At 42.3% G+C, this 13675-nt stretch overlaps 1 protein-coding gene across 15 annotated transcripts in view; it reads left to right on the forward strand.

The window, feature by feature from the left end:
* The first annotated feature begins 5117 nt into the window (after positions 1 to 5117).
* FAM135A (family with sequence similarity 135 member A) overlaps positions 5118 to 13675 on the forward strand; it is a 123397-nt gene continuing 114839 nt past the window's right edge. For 13 of the 15 annotated variants that reach the window (XM_030859203.2, XM_060283328.1, XM_060283334.1 and 10 more), the window contains exon 1: positions 5118 to 5387. Coding sequence is in view for 7 of the 15 variants with exons in the window: in XM_060283320.1 (XP_060139303.1) it covers positions 5296 to 5387 (92 nt within the window). In the remaining 8 variants the exon portion in view is untranslated. Of the gene's footprint in view, positions 5388 to 6909; positions 6999 to 13675 lie in introns of all 15 variants that reach the window. The other 2 variants (XM_060283321.1, XM_030859205.2) reach the window with 2 other exon arrangements.

Consider the following 13675-nt stretch of genomic DNA (forward strand, 5'->3'; position numbering starts at 1 on the left):
TGGAAAGAAGAGTTTTCCACTGAAGACATTTTAAACATGTGAAGTTAATTTTGCATTCTCTATGGTCTTCAAATTGACATAGGAGTTTAGAATTGTATCTGTTGCTTTTCAAGAGGAAATTAAACACTAATTATGGACACATTATAAGTTCGATTCATCCCTTAATCTTCCATGACTTATTATTCCTGCCAGTGCCAGGAATAATCAGAAATGTATACCTTTTTTTTTTTGTAAAAGATCTTTGTAATAATTTCAAAACATTCTCGTGAAGCAGCTTCTTATTATGATACCCAACTTATAGATCAGGAAGCTAGAAAAGAAAGTTATGCAAAGGTATAAGGTCACAGATATTAGAAAACTGTTTTGATTTTTTGATTATGTATTCAATCCATAAAGTTGCAAATACAGCTGTGAGGTTCCGGGCTTAGGTAAATGGGAGGGGAGGAGGGTCATTAACAGACAGTAGAAGGTTGGTAGGGAGATGGAGCTGTGTGTGATGGGGAAAGGAGAGCAGGATGAGTCTGGGATGTGTTGAGTAACAGGACTCGACAGGATACCTCAGTGACAGGGCCTGACATGAAGCAGAAAGAAGTTTTGTGACTGGAGTTAAGGATCATGACTTGAGATAAAAATGTGAGTCATTAGAAGAGTGAGATAGTTGCCCTAATATGTTTGCTATCACAGATCAAATGGCATCTAGTGTAAATATTATCTTTTTAAAAATCATGTTATACTTCTAGCATATGAGGAAGAGAATAATTCAGAAATAATTTCATTACTGTCACATGATGCTAGATAATTATACTTCACAGGAATGATTCGGTGGGATGGTGGTGGAGGGAACACCTTCTGTCTGACACATTATCTCTGAGTGATCCAAGCAGACACTCTGTCTTTAGGAAATCCAGATCATCGGAGCTGCAACCAAGGAGTCACTGTTTACCCCTTTCACACTGTACAGCAAACACTTGTTTGTATTTTAATCGATTATGTAGCTATCAAGGTTTTCTTTTCTGTAATATCATCATTAAAGTCTGTGTACAATTTAAAAAACTATCATTTAACATAGATTCAAACATTTTTTTCTTTAATACATTTGCTAGCTTTGAACTTAGAAGAATATACTATATAAAGTCCTTTCCCTTCCCTCACCAAAAGCCCAGCTCTCCAAGTTTCCCTCAGAAGCAAACAACATTATCAGTTTAAAAAGAAAGAAAGAAAGGAAGGAAGGAAGGAAGGAAGGAAGGAAGGAAGGAAGGAAGGAAGGAAGGAAGGAAGGAAGGAAGGAAGGAAACTTTTTTTTTTGAGGGTTTGCTATTACACTACAGGGAAGAAAAACTTGGTAATTGAGTTTTATATTGTGATTCCTCCAGAAAGACCATGGCTATTAAGTCATGAAATAATGTTATGACATTAAGTTGTGAAGTAATACATTTGTCCTTCTGGTTTGTAGTTGTTACTAAACCATGAAGGAAGTCCTGTAATGAAACTTTTTTTTTTGCCCCATCTCATATTTGTTAAGATTATATAACCTTTAAAAAACTTACCTTGAGTACTGTGGGCACTTTCCCAAATGTCTGCAAATGATTAAATCTATATTTTACATGGAGACAAGAGTGACTGCCCCAGAAGGAATACTCCAGTTAAGAGAATACTATAGTTAGAAGGGTTTAGTAAAGATTCAAATACATTCTATGCCAAAGTGAAATCATGTAAACCATAGATAGTAAACCACAGGATAGAAAGGATTCCAACTTTGCATCCTTTGAGCATGCATAGCTTGGATAGAAAATGACACATATAACATAAAACTTAGCTTAAACGTTAAGTGTGTTAGGTGTGACACAAAAATGTTAATTAGCAGCATAGAGGCTGACTCAAAACCTTGGGAGATAAATGGGATGTAAATTTAGAGTCACAAATTTTCTAAAAGACTTTAGATACCATATAATCTGATTCTCTTGTTATGAGAGAAACTGAGACCTAGAGAAGGTAGGATTACACAGATTACACAGACTCTTCAGATTACACAGTGTATTGCAGATCTAGAACTTGAACCAGGTAAACTGATGCCTAGATCAACGCATTCTGCACTCTAATAGTCTGTATGTCAGGAGATATCATAGTTTTTCTAATTTTAAGAGAGTATTCTTCTATTGACAAATCATTTCCAGGAAGTCTTGTCTAAACCTCTACGTTAGTTAGAAGGGAGCTCCTTTTCTGGACTCCCAACCAACCTTCTGCCTACCCCAATTTTAACTCCTTGGTACAACTTTTTGACTTTAGAGGTGCCTGTCTCCCCTTACTAGATTGTAAACTCCCTGAGAGTTAGGAGTGACTCTTAAACCTCCTGTACCCTAGTAACTAGCACAGTGCTTGGCATACATTGACTAGGTAATGAAAAAAATACTAAATTGATCTTTCCTTGAAATCCTTCAAAGGCTCACCATGATCTGATCTTTGCCTGGTTGTCTAGCGTCACACCCCCAAATTGTGGCACCAAATTGCTTAGTCTTAGTTCTGTGCAAAGATCAGTTTCTTGTTGCGTGGTTTTGTTTAAGCGATCTTTTCCTCCTCTATTCCTCCTCCCTCCCCCCCCCCCATACACACATATATTCCACTGCATTAACTCTCTGGAATCATTTCCTCCTGGAAGTCTTTCTTGACTCATGACCTCTCCCAACCTAAATTGGATTAATCCTCTTCTGAGCTCCAGTAGTTCCCTGTGCACACATCTCTGCACTACACACATCACATCATAAGGCAGTTATGTAAACACTCCACCCATGTTCTGTTTTATTCATGTTGGTATCCTCCAAGATTAGTATGCTCTCTGGCACATAGGTATTTTAAAAATGTGATTTGAACAAAAAGAATACATTAATAGGGAAGGAATCTTGGCACAGGGTGAATTTTAGGGAAGACATAGATATGGAACTGCAAACTATTGGATATTTAGGACATTTTCCTAAGAGAGCCAGAGCTAAAAAAAAAAAAAAGAAAAAAAATAGGAAAAGGCCTTCAGTTGTGAGGCTACAATTCAAATCGCAAAACAAAAAAAACTTTACGTGTAAGGATAGTAAAATGCTATTTGGCCATTTTTTTAAAAGACAGAGATTAGGAACCAGGAAAGCAAGCCATTCATGCAAATGCTAATATACTGGTTATCTTAGGGTAACAAGGCACTTACAGTCATGTTAACAAGACATAGTAACACAAAGAAACACCAGAGGTTAAATTATATTCAAAACCTGTCCCCCAAATGGTCTAGGCCAGGGGTCCCCAACTCTTGGGCCACAGACTGGCACCAGTCCATGGCCTGTTAGTAACCAGGCCGCACAGCAGGAGGTGAGCAGAGGGTGGCAAGTGAAGCTACATCTGTATTTGCAGCCGCTCCCCATGGCTCGCATTACTGCCTGAGCTCCGCCTCCTGTCAGACCAGCGGTGGCATTAGATTCTCATAGGAGCACAAACCCTACTGTGAACTGCGCATTTGAGCCATCTAGGTCGCATGCTCCTTGTGAGAATCTAATGCCTGATGATCTGAGGTGGAGCTGAGGCGGTGATGCTAGCACTGGGGAGCGGCTGCAAATACAGATTATCATTAGCAGAGAGGTTTGACTGCACAGAGACCCTAATAAATCAATTGCTTGCAGACTCATATCAAAACCCGATCTGTGAGTGGCAAGTGACAAGTTGCATCTTACGGAGTAGACTGGACATAAGCAACACACATCGGGGGTCACTGTCCCCATCACCCCCAGATGGGACCATCTAGTTGCAGGAAAACAAGCTCAGGGCTCCCAGTGATTCTGCATTATGGTGAGCTGTATAATTATTTCATTATATATTACAATGTAATAATAGAAATAAAGTGAACAATAAATGTAATGCACTTGAATCATCCCAAAACCATCCGCCCCCGTCTGTGGAAAAATTGTCTTCCAGGAAACTGGTCCCTGGTACCAAAAAGGTTGGGGACTGCTGGTCTAAGCTACAAGGCATCGGTTTTACTTCCAAATCAGTGCACAAACCTTTTTTTTTCAATTCATTTTTATTGGGATAAAATATACATAAAATTTACCATTTTAATCACTTTTTTTGTTGAAGTATAGTTGACTTATAATGTGTTAGTTTCAGGTGCACAGCAAAGTGATTCAGATTTATATACATATCTTTTTTCAGATTCTTTTCCTTTACAGGTTATTATAAAATATTGAGTATAATTCCCTGTGCTATACAGTAGGTCCTTATTGTTTATCTGTTTTATATATATAGTAGTGTGTATATGCTAATCCCAAACTCCTAATTTATCTCTCCCCCGCCCCCATTTAAAGCACTTTTAAAAGTACATATTTCAGTGCTATTAAGCACACTCATATTGTTATACACCCTCACCATCATCCACCCCCCTCAGTTGTAAAATACCCGCCGCAGCCGCAACTTCCTTCTTTTCAACTTTGCTTTTGTAACACACTGAGCTTTCCGCACCACAAAAGGTTCTTCTGGGTTAGGTTCAGAAACTGGGGTGAGTGAAGTAGATCACTTAAGGATTATCCTTCACGGGCTCCGTTCATGGAACCTAAGAGGTATATTCACTTTGCCCTCCAGCCCTTTTCGGCATCAGTAACCGAGCAGTAACCATAGCAACACGGACACCTGCCCCCCCCCCCTTAAAATGCAGCAACCGAGTCTCCAACGGCAGCTGTCCCTTCCCTTCCTGCTGCGCAGAGTGACCAGCGCGGGGACCGCGCTCTTCATCCCGGACCGCAGGCAGGAGGTGAGGACGAGAGAAGAACGAAGGACGCTGTGAGAAATACAGCTCAAGTCCCCGCATTCCCTCTCCTCACCCGCCGCTGGGTACCATTCCCAAGGCGCTCACCCTCCTCACACCCGCAGCCGAGCACTTCCAAGACGCTCGCGCTTTTTATTGACGCAAACGTCCCGTTCTCGCGGGAGGTTGGGAGCGGGAGCCCAATAGGGCGGACAGAGCTCTCGAAATCTCAGTCGGCTCTGGAGCTGGAGCGGCTGCCCGGGCGCTCGGAGCGCGCGGGGGGCGGGGCGCAGGCCTGGGGGGCGGGGCCTCGCTTGGAGAGGGGAGGGCGGACGGGGGCGGGGCCGCGCGGCGGGACCTGTGGCTCCCAGGTAGCGCAGCCGGCCGCGCTCCCTCGGGACCGGGCGACTGCGCATGCTCGCTGGCCGCGCAGGGCCGCTCGTCGGGCGGCGTTGACGAGCCGGCTCCTCAGCGGCGGAGGTTGCGGTGCTACGATGGCGAGGTGAGGGGCCCGCGGCGGGATGGTGCTGACCCGGGCGGGGCCGCCTTCTTGCAGCGACACCACGGGCTCCTTCGTCCGACGGGCGGCGGCGGAGGCCGAGCCGGGCGAGAGGTGAGCCGCCAACGTCCTCCGGTCCCAGCTCGCGACCCCCGCGACCCCCTCCTTGTCCTTCCCGCGGGCCCGGCGGGAAGCGGCCTCCTCTGCTCCCGGTCCGCCCTCGCCGCTCCGGCCCTCACCGGCCGCTCGGGTGGGAGCCGGCGCCGGGCGGCTGAAGGTCGGTGGGGACGGCAGTGCGGACGCGCTCGGGGTGCGGAGCCGCTGTCCCCCGTGCCCTCACTCCTGCCCCCGCCACCCGGTGCCCCCGACCCCCCGGCCCCCCGGCCTTGGCCCCCGCCCCGCACTCCTCCTGCCCCCGCCCCCCTGCGCCCGCTTCTGCCCTTCGCCCTCTGCCCATCCTCGCGCCTCGCTCCCGCCCGTGCCCCCCTCGCGGATCCGCTCTTAATCCCCGGTGGTCCCCCGTGGGAGGCGAGGTACCCCTTGCGCGCCTGGACTTCTCTCTCCCCCTCCCCCCCGTGCATCCCTGGGCCGGCTCTTACCTCACCGGCCAGGCTTCCTACTCCGCCGCCTCTGTCATTGCTCCCTCGGCTCTCTGCTCTTCCCATTAACCCCCTTCGGTACTTCACCTTCTCTCTCTTGTGTGAGTTTCCGACGGTGTGTTTGGCTTTAGCATCGCTCTGTGCTGGAGTTCGTTCTACGCCCCTCTCGCTGCCTGAATCCTTCCCTCTCGGTCCCTACTTCATCGCTTCCGTTTGACGGCCCCTGACCTCCAGTTTTCTCCATCCTGATCCCATCTCTCCTCTCTAATCTTGAGCTTTTTTTTCTCTAAAACTTTTTCTTTTTTCTGTTTGCATAGGTCGAGCCTCTTAATGCCAATCCGTTTTACTTCTTATTAAATCTCTGAAGAGTTCTAGTCTCTTTTACTTTCTACCTAAACCAGGTATCCACTCAGTGTACTTAGTTCAGTTTACAGTTTAATAAAATCTCTTCCTTTTCTTTCTTCACTGACTGGAAGTATCATCAAAAGAGTGACAGTAGCAATAACCTGTTACACTTACTGATAGAAGCTTTAATTTTTAAGAATTGTGTTTGCCTGACATGTCAAGAGAAGCCACTTGAGGACAGAGTTGATGAAAATATAAAGGCTGACCTCCAAACATAAGGTTAAAATTTGGAGATTTTATTGTCCTCCGGGAAATACAGTTGTCCAAGAGCTAGTCTTAAATGAAAGTTAACAAATTAAAAAAAAATAAAATCAGTTATTAATTTGATATTTTATACATTTGCTGTTGCAACTGATTGCATCGTTTTTGTGATGGTCTCTGTAATAAATGCATAGTTTTTACTAACTTACAGAATTAGTGTCCTTACTAAAGGAGAGACATATCGGACAGAAGCACTAACTTTTTGAATTGGGTAAAAGAACTCTCTAAACAGTTGTGGAGGTTTTTGCCTCTACTTCATGGTGATCACGATTTGGCTTACAAAAAACTTCTCTGTAAATAATGTTGTAGGATCTTACTTTGAAGGCATCTGCGGGAGCAGTCACTCTCAGTGAAGTTTGCGTTTATTCTAGGGCCGAAGAGCAACTGGATTATGTATTTCATTCTGGAATCTCAGAGCAGTCCACAAACAGTAAATTCTTCCTTACGTTGTCTATGTCAGGTAGGAATTAAAATTTTCTGTTTCTGTTGTACAGAAGGGAAGCACCAAGACAAAAATGTGTAGTTCCTTATTTGAAGGTATATGAGAGGTGAAAGTAGAAGGAGACACTGTTTAGGGTCTGAGGCGGTGAAACCACATCTCTTCTGGAAGAACCAGCAGTTCTTGTGTATGGTAGCAGGCGATAAACTCAGCTTTTAAGATTTTAAAAATGATTTTTCCAGTGCAACTAGAGATAAGTGCTGCTTCTGAAGGAGGTCTTCCCATCTTTCAAAGGCAAGTCTTTCTATTTCTAGGTAGCTATTCATTAAAAAAGTAAATTCTTACAAATTCCTATTGGTATTTATAGTGAGTTGATTCTGTGCTCTTAGAAATTAAAATAAAGATTCATGGTGGACAGCGGGCACAGGGCTAGAAATCAGATCTACACTCTTCTGATGAGTCATGACATTAGTTTGTAGAAGTCACTTAACCTCTATACCTCGGGTGTGTCTCCCTGTAATATGTGGGTAAACAGGTGGCTGGCTACCCACTAATCTTTCAAAAGCAAAGTAAGCCCTAATCATTTAAACATGCTTAGGGCCACCACAGGCAAAAATTGCAATATAAACTCTGAATTTTTATCTCTTTTAGACTACGTCGTAAGTATAATTGAATGCTTAAATCCCAGATCACTGCAATTTAGATGTTTTTTTTAAATTTCAGACTTATGTGAAAAGTTTTAGTAGCATGTGCCATGAACTGTGGACTCGTTTAATGTTCATATGCAGTGAAACAGCCACTGCAGCGTTCAGTATGTTTGCTGAAAATGTAAAGTTACATTTACATAAACTGAAAAAGTAAAGTTAACAGGATTTTGGTTACTTCCATAAACTTCTTTTGTCTTATATTTTATCTTTGCTGTGATGTAGACCCTTGAGAGTGGAGGTTCTTTAGGGGATAGAAAGGGCAAGGATTTCCTTTGCTTTGATTCAAAGTATCAAAAAACTTTAAAAAGTAAGAAAAAACTGCTTAAAAGTGAGTTTTGTGATATGTTCATTGTATGTTTAAATAAATGGATGGAGATGGGAGTATGTAGATCTGAAGTGAGTAGTGTATCTTTTTTTTTTTCCTTGAGTTGTCAGGAAGAAGGTTTAGAAATGAATATGAGTAAGAAGTAGAGTGGTAATACAGAAAAAAGTGTTCCTAATGAATCGGCCCAGGGGATTTTCAGAAAAATCAGAGAGCACAGGTTGTTTGGCAGGTCTAGATTTTTCAGGGAAATAGAGTGGAATGACTTCACAGTGAGTTTTACCATTTTATTTTCAAAGATTGCCACTTTTAACAGGTTCATACTTGGTAATCAATGATGTGCTTAAATTTAATAACAATTAGCCTCTTTTTTCTTAATGGAAATATAGAAGTGTCAGGTCCTTTTGACTTAGGAGTTATAAATATTATTTCCATTTGAGAAAACTGAGGCTTAGAGAGTCTGAATTAGAATCCAGGTTACCTGGATCTGTTACCAAAGTTAACGGTATACTGAAGAAAGCAAGAAAGCAGAAGCTGTTAAGAAAACATTGGTAGTTTCTTGGAATATTTTTCAGAGAGAGGATTGTGCTTTCTGTTCCGGTTCTGAGTTTTGTTCTCTGTTGAGATAACTAGTAAGATGAAATATTTTCAGAATGTTGGGCAGATCCCTGAACTAGGTAATAGATAATGATTGTGGTTCTTTCTGAATTTCTCTTTATGTTAAAAGGAGTAAATAGTTCGGTACTTGGGGCTATTCTGGGATTTTTAAGATATATAATAACATGATATATTCAAAGACGTTCTCTATTATGTTACTGGCAGGTTTGTTTTGTGGCATATACAACTGAAAAGTTTATATGAACTGCTCTTAATAAATTAAATCCGATTTTCCATGTAATGTCAAAAGTATCTTTTACCAAGTGTCCCATAATGAGCAAGAAAAGTTGTTTCTCAGTTTCTTTACTTCATTCATGTGGTAAGTCAGTCATCGAAATACTCTCAGAAGTTACTGACATTCTTTCTACATTATGTTTAATAATTATTTTTTCTATGGATTTTCTATCATATTAATACAGTTATTGAAAATTAACAATGTTCTGAGAGTGCTTCTTAATCTAAGTGTCAGTTCTAAGATGAGTAATAATAATATATTTCTCTTTTATTAGACACAACTGTTTAAACCCCAATTTTGAAGAAATCAGAAGATAGCAATGCCTTTAAACTTCAGATTTTGTATTTGTGGGTGTGAGGAATTTGAAGATTTCATGATTAGGGAATAATGTTAATTACATGGAAAATTGAATATAGTTAATTTATCAAGTGTAATTGTTCCATCAATATTGCATTCTGATTTCAGGTTTTCTTGTAGTAGGGGCATATTTATCTCATGACTTGATGACTACTGAATCTATTTCCTAAAACAAGGTGTGGACTTTAGAATTATACACGTTTAAATATAGGCCATGAAGTTTGACACTTTTGAGGTATTTGTCCTCTTTTCATTATTTTCTAACTGTGTGACCTTGGATAAGTTATGTAAACTTTTTGCTCCTTAGTTTCTTCACCTGTAAAATGGAGTAATAATAGCTCTTTCAGATTTTTATGAGAATTAGGTGCAGTAATAAAAGCTACTGGTGTAAGAGTAAGTAATCCAGAAAGTTTCGATATTGCCATTTGGTCTATATTTGGTATCAACAGGGAAACATATAGCTTTTTAAAATATAATTTGTCTATCAAGCTATTTTGCTTATCTTTCCTTTGCAGGATTTCCCTCTTACCCTCTCCCCAGAAGAGAAGAACTTAGTACTCTATTCTCTTCTTAAATATTTCTATAATTAGTGCATACAGTATGTGGCCCTCAGGAGTTCGTTTCGATGAGTGATGAGTAGCAGCAAAGCGTTCTAGACCGGTGACTTTCCTCACTTTACATGTCCCCTTTACTCTAGCGGTTCTCTTAAGCTCATCTTTGTTGAGAATCACCTTTTAAGATGAGAGATGTCACTGATGAAAGGGTGTTGTGTGTGCGAATAATCGTGGAGGCAAAAAGGTTAGATGCCATCTGAGTGGTGGTGAGCCTCAGAGTCAAGAGATGCCGGGTGGCTTGGCTGTTTTAGAGTAGGGTATAATCCAGGGACTTAGCATGCTTAACCCCTGAAATAGGGAGCTTCCAGAGCTGGGCAGGGTGTCGAGGCCTCAGCCAGTCCTAACGGGAACTGAATGTCAATCAGGAAACAAGACCATAGGCCAGGTATTTAGACTGAACCAAGCAATGCAGACTTAACCGGCTTAGGTGGCCAGAATTACACCAGAAAGCAGGGTGAGAGGTGCAAGACTAGTACAGACATCACTGGCTGGTTGTTTTCAGTTTATGGCTGTCTGGTTTGAATTGGTCAAGATTAGCTCAAAGACGGTGAGGGCCGGCCCCTTGTGGACTGGAGTTCTGCTGTGCCCTAGGTGAGTGGTCCTTAGGAAAGGTGGCGGCTGAGCGTACTTTCGCCAAGAGACACATCTTCCTACTCTCCTTGGTTTGCTACAGAACTTGAGTGTTACAGGAATCTTTTATTATTTGCAAGGTTATGAGACAGTATTCTGAAGGCTTCTTGCGGAGTGCCTCTTTGGGGCTTCCTGTTTATTCATGGGAGAAGGCCCAAAAAAATGGACCCAAAATTGACTAACTAGTATTAAATGGATTGAGTTAACCTCCTTCTAGATCTAGAGGATTTCTTTGTTCCCATCGTATTCCTATTTAACAAACTTGAATTTAACTGTACATGTTTGATGCCCTTCCCTTCACTGGTCCCAGATCCCAAATGTCAGTCTCAGTCCCCAGATATCTGTCATAGTGTGAGTCCCTCATCTGGTTGGGCTTGAATTTGATGTTCCTTCATTTGTTCCTATGTGTCTATCATAATGTGAGCATCTCACTACATTGAGTGGGAACATTTAGAGATGTATAGATTTTTGTACACTATGGCCCCTCAGTGCAAGTTTACTACATTATCTAGTGTTCATCTGAAGAACCAGTGATTTTTTTCCTAAAGCTGGAAGAAAAAGTGAATGTGCTTTATTCATTGAGAAATGATGTATTGATTGCCAATGTGGAGCCTTTCTAAGGGTAAGTTGGTCCATACGTATTTCTTACCTTATGTGGTATCTTTAGTACCTAACATCTGCATACAATTGGGCATCATTATTTGAACGGTCAGTATTACAGGCTCTGAACCCATTTGTCCCATGGCTGCTGACTTGGGAATGGAATTCAGAAGCTGGAGCCATTGGCTCCATAATTGATAAAAGTGGTGCCTTTATTTCTTAGGTTGACAAAGGGAGTGTCTGGAATCTCCAATTTGTTCACCTTCTTACCCTCGGCCTTAGGAGAAAGAATATCCTCTGAACATCTGTTTGGGGTTCATAGTTCAAGGGTCAAGACGTTAGCTCTTTGATTTCTGAGAAAGGATCTCATCATCGCCTGTGGTCTCTAGTCTTTTTTAAGGAACCTTTGAACTAACTGTGCCTCTTAGTTTCAGATATTTCTGTGTCCTCTTTTAGGTTTCTGAAACACTCAGGAGTTCAGGCTGAGCTCAAAATGTTTAGCTATTGTTTCAGGATGGGTATTGGTGGTGCAGGAGCATCTCCCACATTTTCCCAGGTATCCACGCCCGGACTCCTCTTTGCGGATACCGGAGGTCTCAGCTGATCCCATGGGTGTGAGAATCCCTGATCTTAGAAGCTAGGCACAGTGTTTATGCACCCAGCACTGTTTCTGGGGCAGTTACTGTGCACCCTAGTGATTAGGGAGTTGGCTTGGCATTCCTAGACTAAGATCCAGTAGAAATATGTAAGATACATGTAATTAAACATGTCCTAGGAGCTACATTTTAAAAAATAAAAACAAACTGATAAAATTAATTTGTATAGTATATTTTATTTAATCCAACATATCCAAAATATTATTTCAAGATGTGATCAATATAAAAAACATATTAATGAGACATGTACATTCTTTTTCTGTACTAAGTCTTTGAAACCCAGTGTGTGCTTTACAGCTACAGTGTATCTCAGCACACTCATCTTTAACAGTTAAAGTAAAATACAGCCCTGTCAAACCAATAAGGTTATGTTTAATGAAAAAAATGTCTACACTGCTTCAGTGTTTAGATGTAAATGTAAACGAATTAAAAATTTTAAATTCAGTTCCTTGGTCACACTAGTCGCATTTCTGTTGTTCAGTAGCCATTGTGGCTGCTGGCCGCCATGTGGGATGTAGCGACTCTTGAGGGCCAAGGCCGTCTTCCAGTCTGATAGGTGACCGCGTTCCTTTGGGAGTGGGCTGCCTTTCCCTGAGGTGTTACAGGGGTTTGTCGGGTTTGACTGTCAGAGAAGTCCCTCTTCAGACCTAAGAGCATTTGTGCCTACGTTTCTCACTTAGTATCAGGGGCAGTTTCTGGTTGAGGTTTCCCCTGTGGCATCTTTGGATTGAGGTTTGTAGTTTACGCAGCTCAGTTCTTTCTTAGGGACCTAGGAAATGGCCCAGGCAGGGACTCTTCTTGAACAGACCTCTCAAGTTATTCTGTTTAGGCTACTTTGCCAGGGCCAGGAGAGCAGAGTGGACAGTCTCAGGTAAGCCAGGGTTCCCATAGCTTCAGAGGCTCAGATGAAAGTGACAGATATGAGCTGTCTAGCAGACTGTGCAAGAGGCCATGAAGCTCACAGCTTCCGGGGGTGCAGGGAGTTTCTGGCAGTGGAGAGTCTCCCAGGCACGTCTGGGTAAAAGGAAAGGCTCCCTCTCTTCAATTTCTTTCCTCCTTGAGAGAAGACAGGCCAGGATTTCCCTCTTTCATGAAAGATTCTTTACCTGATGAACTGAGTGGCATGAGAATCTGTGGAAGTCAGACATTGCAAACTTTGAATGAATTTGTCCTGTAGAGGAATTTGATTTTCACTACACAGGTTTTGTTCTGTTTGTGTTTGTTTGGCTTTTTTTAAAATTTAATTTAATTTAATTTACTTTTGGCTGTGTTGGGTCTTTGTTGTTGTGTGTGGGCTTTTTCTAGTTGCGGCGAGCAGGGGCTACTCTTCATTGCGGTGAGTGGGCCTCTCATTGCGGTGGCTTCTCTTTTGCGGAGCATGGGCTCTAGGTACACAGGCTCAGTAGTTGTGGCACATGGACTTCAGTAGTTGTGGCTCGCGGACTCTAGAACGCAGGCTCAGTAGTTGTGGCACACGGGCTTAGTTGCTCCACAGCATGTGGGATCTTCTCAGACCAGGGCTCAAACCCGTGTCCCCTGCATTGGCAGGTGGATTCTTAACCACTGTGCCACCAGGGAAGCCCCTGTGTTTGTTTTTTAACTAGCTGGCAACATCTAAAATTTAGGTGAAAACCTTTAGGAAAAACATTTTCAATATCTACTTGGAAATTTAGAAGCCTCTGATGGTGCTGGGCCAGCAGGGATTGTGTGGACCTTAGTAGCAGTTACTCCCTATGATGGGGAAGAGCGGTTTATGAGGAGAGGGTCCCACAGATCCCCCTGGACTCTGAGAGTGCTCTGAATTTTTCCTTCCTTTCTTTTTTGCCTACTCTCCTTTTGCTTTAGTCTCGTCTCCTTTGAATTTTTTTCTTCTACCAACATATAAAAATAATTCTTTTTTGTTTTTGGGGGGGGAATGAA

The sequence above is a fragment of the Globicephala melas genome, chromosome 14 (assembly GCF_963455315.2).
Source record: "Globicephala melas chromosome 14, mGloMel1.2, whole genome shotgun sequence".
Taxonomy (NCBI): Eukaryota; Metazoa; Chordata; class Mammalia; order Artiodactyla; family Delphinidae; genus Globicephala; species Globicephala melas.